The 7,809-nt window shown below is 38.8% G+C and overlaps 1 protein-coding gene across 1 annotated transcript; it reads left to right on the top strand.

The window, feature by feature from the left end:
- The first annotated feature begins 3,258 nt into the window (after positions 1-3,258).
- Positions 3,259-4,050, top strand: LOC145122096 (uncharacterized). The gene has a single exon (XM_079057756.1). The coding sequence runs from the start codon at positions 3,259-3,261 to the stop codon at positions 4,048-4,050; it is 792 nt and encodes a 263-aa protein (XP_078913882.1).
- Positions 4,051-7,809: the final 3,759 nt, after the last annotated feature.

Raw genomic sequence — 7,809 nt, 5'->3', positions numbered from 1 at the left:
CCAATATTGCTGTCAGTGGAATCATATAAGCAACAATTTTCCACAAATGCCATTGTAAGGATACTTCAAATAAATAAAATTAAACAATTTTCTTTTATTTTAAAACTTTGCGGAAAAACTTATCCTTACAATCCACATGGAAAATTGTTGTTATCTATTCCTTAGTAATATATCATTACTTCTTAAGCAACTGCTCAAAATTCTGATGCGATCGAAATCCACATTCGCGATCAGAATCAGCATATACTTCCTTTAAGATTTCTCTCTATTCTTTGATTCTTAAAACATCAACATGTGACCCAGTCACATCATGTAATGAGGATCTCAGAATAGAACTTAACAGAGTTAGATAATGGGCTCTACCTGATGTTGAGTCAAACTTATTGACTTTAACATCCTTAGGTAAATTTGGAAGCTTTGCAATCAACGCCCCTTCCTTTGGCAAAATAAACATATGGATTTGCTTCTAACTCATGCATATATTAATGTCTACGAGAACACCAGTTTGGAGGATAGAATGTTTTGGGTCCTATTAACGAATACCTTCAACACTGACGTTGAAACCACCATAGAAAACCATCGCAGCACGCTTGATATAGCTGCAAAATGGTATGAATTGAAAACAGTGTTGGGTTTTGAGCATTCTAACACTCCTATGGTGTACATGCAACCCTATAAACCTTGGATCTATGTTTTCTCTATTATACATGCAAATATTAACTATTCCAAGGTTTCATCCTAACTAGCATATTATGAAGCACCTATACTACAAAGTTCTAGTTAGATGACATACCTTTTGATGTAGCTTGATGTCTTCAAGCTTTAAGAGCTTAGCCCCAATAGTGTGGAAGCCTCAAATGGAATCACAAATCACCAAAACACCTTGGAAGAACTTGAGAGAATATGTATGCACACTAAAATCGGCCCACTCTTATTTTCACACACTTGTGCCAATTTTGTGAGCCAAGGACCCCTTTATATATTATGGAGGATTAGGGTTACATCCATGTAAACCCTAATACCCATGACCTTTCATTTACACAGGATCCATGGGTTAAAAGCTCCATGGACCATCCATGAAAGCTTAGCCCAACCTAAATGAACTTGGCCCATTCCATATATATAAGAGTCCATATTTAATTAGTTCTTTTTGATCACTTAATTAATTCTAAATTAATTCTTGATCAATACTAATTAAATAATATGATTCCATATTAATATATTAGAGCTTATAATATATTAATATAAATCATAAATATACTATTCTCAAAAGACTATCCATATAAATTGTGCCGGTGAAGTGCAACCCAAATGGACCATGCCGGGTCAGGTCAAGTACATACCAAACATAGTTATGGACTTAGACATTAATCCAACAATGATCAGACAACCAGACAGTATGTTTGGGTTATCGACCAGAGTAGATGACCAATACTTGGTTGTTGTAGGCGGTCTTTTGAATTATGTTGCTAGCATGGCTTTATAACCTATGGACGTAGATGAAATGGAAAGCCATATTCATCAAAATCTCTGAACATTGGTTTCCTTATATGACTTACACTAGCCAAGGACTCTCCTGGCAGGTGTAGTCAAATAATTACTTAGATAGTTCATTCGGTAAGGTGATTCTTTCGGATGATTGTCAAATTAGTATCTGTGAGGATCGGTTGGGATTGGGTAGATGGTCTTAAGACAGGTTATATATTTACACCTGATATATGTCTTGCAAAAATGATATTTTATCATTAAAATGTTATGGGCTTAAAAACCCTATGTATCTCACCAGGTTTCCCAAACCTGACCCACTCATTTTATTGCATCACAGGTAGTGGAGCCAAAGTTGAAATTGCCTAGTTAGGATGTTGGGTGGAATAAAGAATAGGTTTGCATTAGTTATTTCAGGACCTTTTTATTTATGCTGTAACATATGTTCGGATATAAACGAGTGACACCCCGAAGGTTTTAATAAAGAAACTTTTGTTATTTCAAAAATGTTTATTTAACCAGGAACTTCCACATTTCAATGCTTAAAAGCGTAAAGAAAATTTTTAAATTGGTTCTGAAAATGGGGGATGTCACAGTTCGTATCAGAGTGTTAGTTTAAGTGAACTAGGAATTTAGGAAAATTCTAGACTTGAACTTAGATAGTAAGTATGATCAGTAAGATGTACGATAGATTCCTTAGTTGCTTTAGACATTTGCCTTAGGAAACTATATGAATGTGCCTTAAATATGTGCTAAATATATGTGGTAGATAGTCTATCTTCTTCATCCTAAAGTTCTCGCCTCTACGACTTTAGTAATCGAAAGCCATGACCATCACGAGGAGCGGTAAAGCCGTCACGAACGAAGGAGGTCCAACATCTCAAAATGTCAGAGCAGCTATTGTGTAAATCCCAATGAATGAAGCTCGGTCGATGATGCAAGAAACGTTCAATCAGTAGCGATGTGAGTTTAGGGAGTTATTAGCTCAAGAGCTAGCTAATATTAGAGGAGGAGCGCCAGTAGTCAACGATCCTATAGTTGTTGAACAAGTCAACAACAAACCAATTCCTTCACATGCTACGACGGTCCAAGAAGGAAATAATGATGACTCAGAGAGTTATCAGGGACCGAAGCAACCTGAAGTTCAGAGAAATGATGAACTCATAGGCTACTTCAAGTATAAGTATTTTATGACTTGCAAGCCATCATCATTTAATAGGAAGGAAGATCCCGTAGGAGTCATGGATTGGATATCGGAGATGGAGTTGGCTTTCCTGACGTGTGGATTCACAGGAAAGCTACAAACCACCAATGTTGTGAGGCAGTTCAAGGGTACGGATATGCGCTGGTGGAACACGTCGGGGAAGATTTTGAGCCCCAGTAAGCTGTTACATATGACTTGGGACGAATTCTTGACCCATTTCAAGAGGAAGCTTTGTTCGACTGAGAAGATGCTAGAATTGGATAATCAATTCCTGGATTTGACAAAAGGAAGCATGTCAGTGGATGAGTACATCAACTCCTTCACTAATAAAATGGAGTTCGCCCTACGAATCATTCCAGACGAACTAACCAAGATTGGCCGGTATGCCAAGGGGCTACCGTGGGAGTAATTGTGCCAGTAAAGCAGGCACCTACCTTCGAAGCGGCCGTCTGGGCTGCAAAGTCTATCGAAGGAATGATGAAGAAGAGAGCTACCGACATAATTGTGGTCGGTGAGAAGAAAAGTTTGAGGGAAGTAACAACAAGAAGAATAACAAGAAGAAGAAGTTTATGAAAACAAACACCAAATCTAGAAGCAACCAAGAAAGGAAGCGGTGCGACCAGTACAAGAGGACGTACTTCAGCGACTGTGTCGTTTGCTTCAAGTGTAAAAAGCCAGGGCATATTTCCACAAATTCCCCTGTGAAAGGAAGAGTTTATTTTAATTGTGGAGAAGAAGGGCACATGAAGGCAGAGTACCCGAAAACGAAGAAGGTGATCCCGAGGATCTTGCCACCAAGGCCCAAGATTCGGAGCTACCAGATGACCCTCAACGAGGCTAAGGAAGAAACTGATGTTGCTTCAGGTACATTCTTAGTTAATCAAATTCCTGCAAAGATATTATTTGATTCTGGAGCAGATCATTCATTTATATCGCATGAATTTGGTAGAAAACTTAGACTATCACCACTTAGACTAAGTACCCATATCTTAGTAGAAGTAGCTGGTGGTAGGGATATACCTGTTATCAATAGGTTAGAGGTCGTAACTATAGATTTAGATGGGAATGAATTTCGTCGAGAGATTTTACCTTTTGAGTTAAGTGAGTTCGATGTCATTCTCGACATGGATTGGTTGGGAAAGAACCTCGCAGACATCTTGTGTGGACCAGAGATGGTGCGCATCAGTCCACCTGGAAGAAAGCCATTTGTCGTTTACAGAGATAAGAGTAGAGTGAAGTCTGGAATCATCACAATGATGAAGGCTAGAAGATGCTTATCGAAGGGATGTTCGGCATTCCTAGCATATGTAATCGACGTGAAGAAGGAGAAAATGGCAATGAATGATATACCACTGGTGTGAGATTTTCCTGAGCTATTTCCAGATGAATTACCAGGATTACCACCAGAGAGGCGGGTAGAATTCAAAATTGACTTGTTGCCAAGCACGACGCCGATTGCAAAGGCGTCGTATCATTTAGTGCCGACGGAGATGAAGGACTTAATGACCCAACTCCAGGAGTTATTGGACAAAGGTTTTATAAGACCTAGTTCATCACCCAGGGAGCTCCAGTATTGTTCAAAAAGAAGAAGGACAGTACTATTAGAATGTGTATTGAATATCGGGAGCTACAAAAAAGCTACGATCAAGAACAAGTATCCTTTAGCTAGGATAGATGACTTGTTCGATCAATTTCAGGGAGCAACCGTTTTCTCCAAAATTGATCTCAGGTCAGGTTTATCACAAGTTAAGGATTAGGGAGCAAGATATCGAGAAGACAACATTTAGAACCCAATATGGACACTATGAATTCCTCGTTATGTTGTTCGGACTAACAAATGCTCCAACCACATTCATGGATTTGATGCATCGAGTTTGTAAACTTTTTATCGATAAATCAATAATAGTGTTCATAAACGACATCTTGATTTACTCCAAGAACAATCAAGATCATGGAAAACATCTCCGAGAAGTACTGGAAGTCCTTAAGAGGGAGAAACTTTATGCAAATTTCTCGAAGTGCGACTTTTGGATACAGGAGATTCAGTTCTTAGGTCATGTAGTTAACCAAGAAGACATTATGGTTCACATAGAAAAGATAGAAGTTGTAATGAAGTGGGAGACACCAAAGAGTCCCACTGAAATCCATAGTTTTCTGGGATTGGAAGGCTACTATCTAACATTCATCTAAAATTTCTCTTCTATTTCGGCTCCATTGACAGCCATGACCAAAAAGGGAGTTGTCTATACTTGGAGCGAGAAGCAAGAAAGAGCTTTTGGTGAATTGAAGAAGAGATTGTGTGAGGCACCAATCCTCATCCTACCAGAACAAACTGGAGATTTCACAGTTTTCAGTGATGCTTCTAAGATTGGATTGGGATGTGTCCTTACCCAAAGGGACAAAGTAGTAGCTTACGCCTCAAGACAGCTAAAGCCCTACGAGCAGAATTATCCGACTCATGATCTAGTGCTTGCATCAGTGGTTTTTTCCCTAAAGATATGGAGGCATTATCTTTATGGAACCAAATTCAAACTCTATACAGATCATAAGAGCCTCTAATATCTCTTTGCTCAGAAGGAGTTGAATATGAGACAAAGGCAATGGATGGAGCTACTCAAGGACTACGATTGCGAGATACTTTACCACCCGGGTAAATAAAATATCGTAACTGATGCCCTGAGTAGAATGGTGATTTATGAAGAAAATAGAGCTAGATCGTTAAATATCAAAGTAATCTCAATGATTATAGAAAAGATCAAAGAAACTCATACAAGGGCTCTGGCTGAGAGTGATCTGAAGGAGGAACGTCTAGGTAAGACGTTCATGTTTGAAGAAGATAAACAAGGGTTGAATACGTTTAAGAATCGCATTTGGGTGCCAAAGATGGGTGGGATATGAGATCTTCTCATGATAGAATCTCATAAGACTATGTATTCTATACACCCAGGCAGCACCAAAATGTATTTACACTTGAAGCCCTATTATTGGTGGCCGACAATGAAGGTCGACATAGCAACTTACGTAGCGGAATGCGTAAGTTGTGTGAGAGTGAAGGCACAACATCAGAAACCATATGGGAGTCTGAAACCCTTACCAGTACCCATATGGAAATGGGATGATGTTACTATGGAGTTCATAAAAAAGTTTCCGAAGACAAAAAGAGGTCACGACATGATATGGGTTGTAGTAGACCGAATTACGAAGAGTACACATTTCATAGCCGCAAGAGAGAATTGATATATGTAGAAGTTGGCAAAGACCTATGTAAGCGATATCGTAAGGATCCATGGAGTTCCCTTATCTATCGTTTCAGATAGGGACAGTAGATTCAGCTCCAGATTTTGGAAAAGTCTATAGTAGGAGTTAGGCACGAAGTTCTGTTTGAGTACTGCCTATCATCCGCACACAGACGTAGAGAGCGAGATAACTATCCAAACCTTGGAGGATATGTTGCGGACATGCGCCTTAGAGTTTTCGGGTATTTGGGATGACCATCTATCCTTGGCTAAATTTGCCTACAAAAATAGCTATCACTCAAGCATCAAGATTCCTCCCTACGAAACACTATATGGAAGGAAGTGTCGAACACCGTCGTGTTGGATAGAAGTGGGAGAGAAGCATTTTCAGGGTCCGGATATAGTACATCAAACCGACGAGAAGCTTAAAGTCATTAGGGAAAGCATGTTAGCTACCCAAATTCGTCAAAAGATCTATGCAGATAAGAAACGATGACTGGTAACATTTGATGTGGGTGATCAAGTGTTACTTAAAGTCTCGCCATGGAAGGGACATATTAGATTCGGAAAGCGTGGGAAGTTGAGTCCTCGTTTCCTAGGACCATTCAAGATACTTCAAAGGATAGGGAATCAAGCTTACAAGCTAGAATTGCCCGCCGAACTGGAAGGTATCAGTAACACCTTTCATGTTTGTTATTTGAGGAAGTCCTCGGGAAAAGAAGTGGAGATGCTTCCACTTTCAGAGTTAAGGATCGAAGAAGATAGGTGGCTGGTTGAAGATCCTATATAAATCGTCGACCGTAAGACAAAATAAGTTAAGTCGTAAGATGATTAACTTAGTGCTAGTGCGATGGAAACACCCAACATAGTCAAATCTCACCTGGGAAACAGAAAGTGACATGAAGAGTCGCTATCCATATCTGTTTGCTGACGCATGATTTCGGGACAGAATCATCCGAAGGGGGGGAGAATTGTAACACCCACGTTTCCAGCTAGGCTTAGTAATCAAACATCTAACCCTTGTGGTCAAGTCATGTAGTCATTTTGTGAATGAATAAGACAGGATTATTCATATATTTTGTGCTTATATGATATTAAGATGTATTATATAATAAAATAAAGAAGATTTAAAATACAGGTCAAAAATAAAAGATGATGGGTTTTGAGCATTCTAACACTTCCTAAGTGTACATGCAACCCTAATAACCTTGAATCTATGTTTTCTCTATATACATGCAAATTACTTTTTCAAGGTTATTTCCTAACTAGCATGGCATGGGGATTACATAAAACATAAAACTAGTAGAAATACATACCTTGTTGTTGCTTGGATTCCTTCAAGACTTTGTGAGCCTAGCACCCCAAATGTTGTGCCTCAAATGCTTCACACAACACCACAAGACTTGGAATAACTTGAGAGAATACTTCTAGCACTCAAAATTGGTTATGCCCTCTCTAGTAACACTATGTCCACTAGCTCCACTTTTTGCTAGCTATAGGGTTCCTTTTATAGTGTTGTCACAATTAGGGTTTACACATGAATGCCCTTAATTGTCATGACTCTTGATTTCCCATGACCCATGGATTTGTAACTCCCATGGACCATCCATGGAGCTCCATTTGGTTACATCCATAACCCATAAACTATGGATCATTAATCCACCATAAAAGAATTGATGATTGTCATAATCAACCCTATATATTTAATTAGTCTCACTTTGATCACCAAATTAATCCTAGATTAATACTTGATCAATACTAATTAAATAATACTATTATTAATATATTAGAACTTATAATATATTAATAATCATAAGTGCCTTATTCTCTCATTTAGTCTATCCAAGTATTGCAATGCCATGCAACCCAAATGGACCATGCCGG

The sequence above is a fragment of the Lactuca virosa genome, chromosome 6 (genome assembly GCF_052849685.1).
Source record: "Lactuca virosa cultivar CGN04683 chromosome 6, Lactuca_virosa_CGN04683_v6, whole genome shotgun sequence".
Classification (NCBI taxonomy): Eukaryota; Viridiplantae; Streptophyta; class Magnoliopsida; order Asterales; family Asteraceae; genus Lactuca; species Lactuca virosa.
The sequence above is the reverse complement of the archived record's forward strand: the minus strand, read 5'-3'. Positions and strand labels throughout refer to the sequence as shown.

What these genes read in the sequence shown, in the direction of transcription:
- LOC145122096 (XM_079057756.1), top strand. Translation starts at nt 3,259, where the DNA reads ATGAAAACAAACACCAAATCTAGAAGCAACCAAGAAAGGAAGCGGTGC.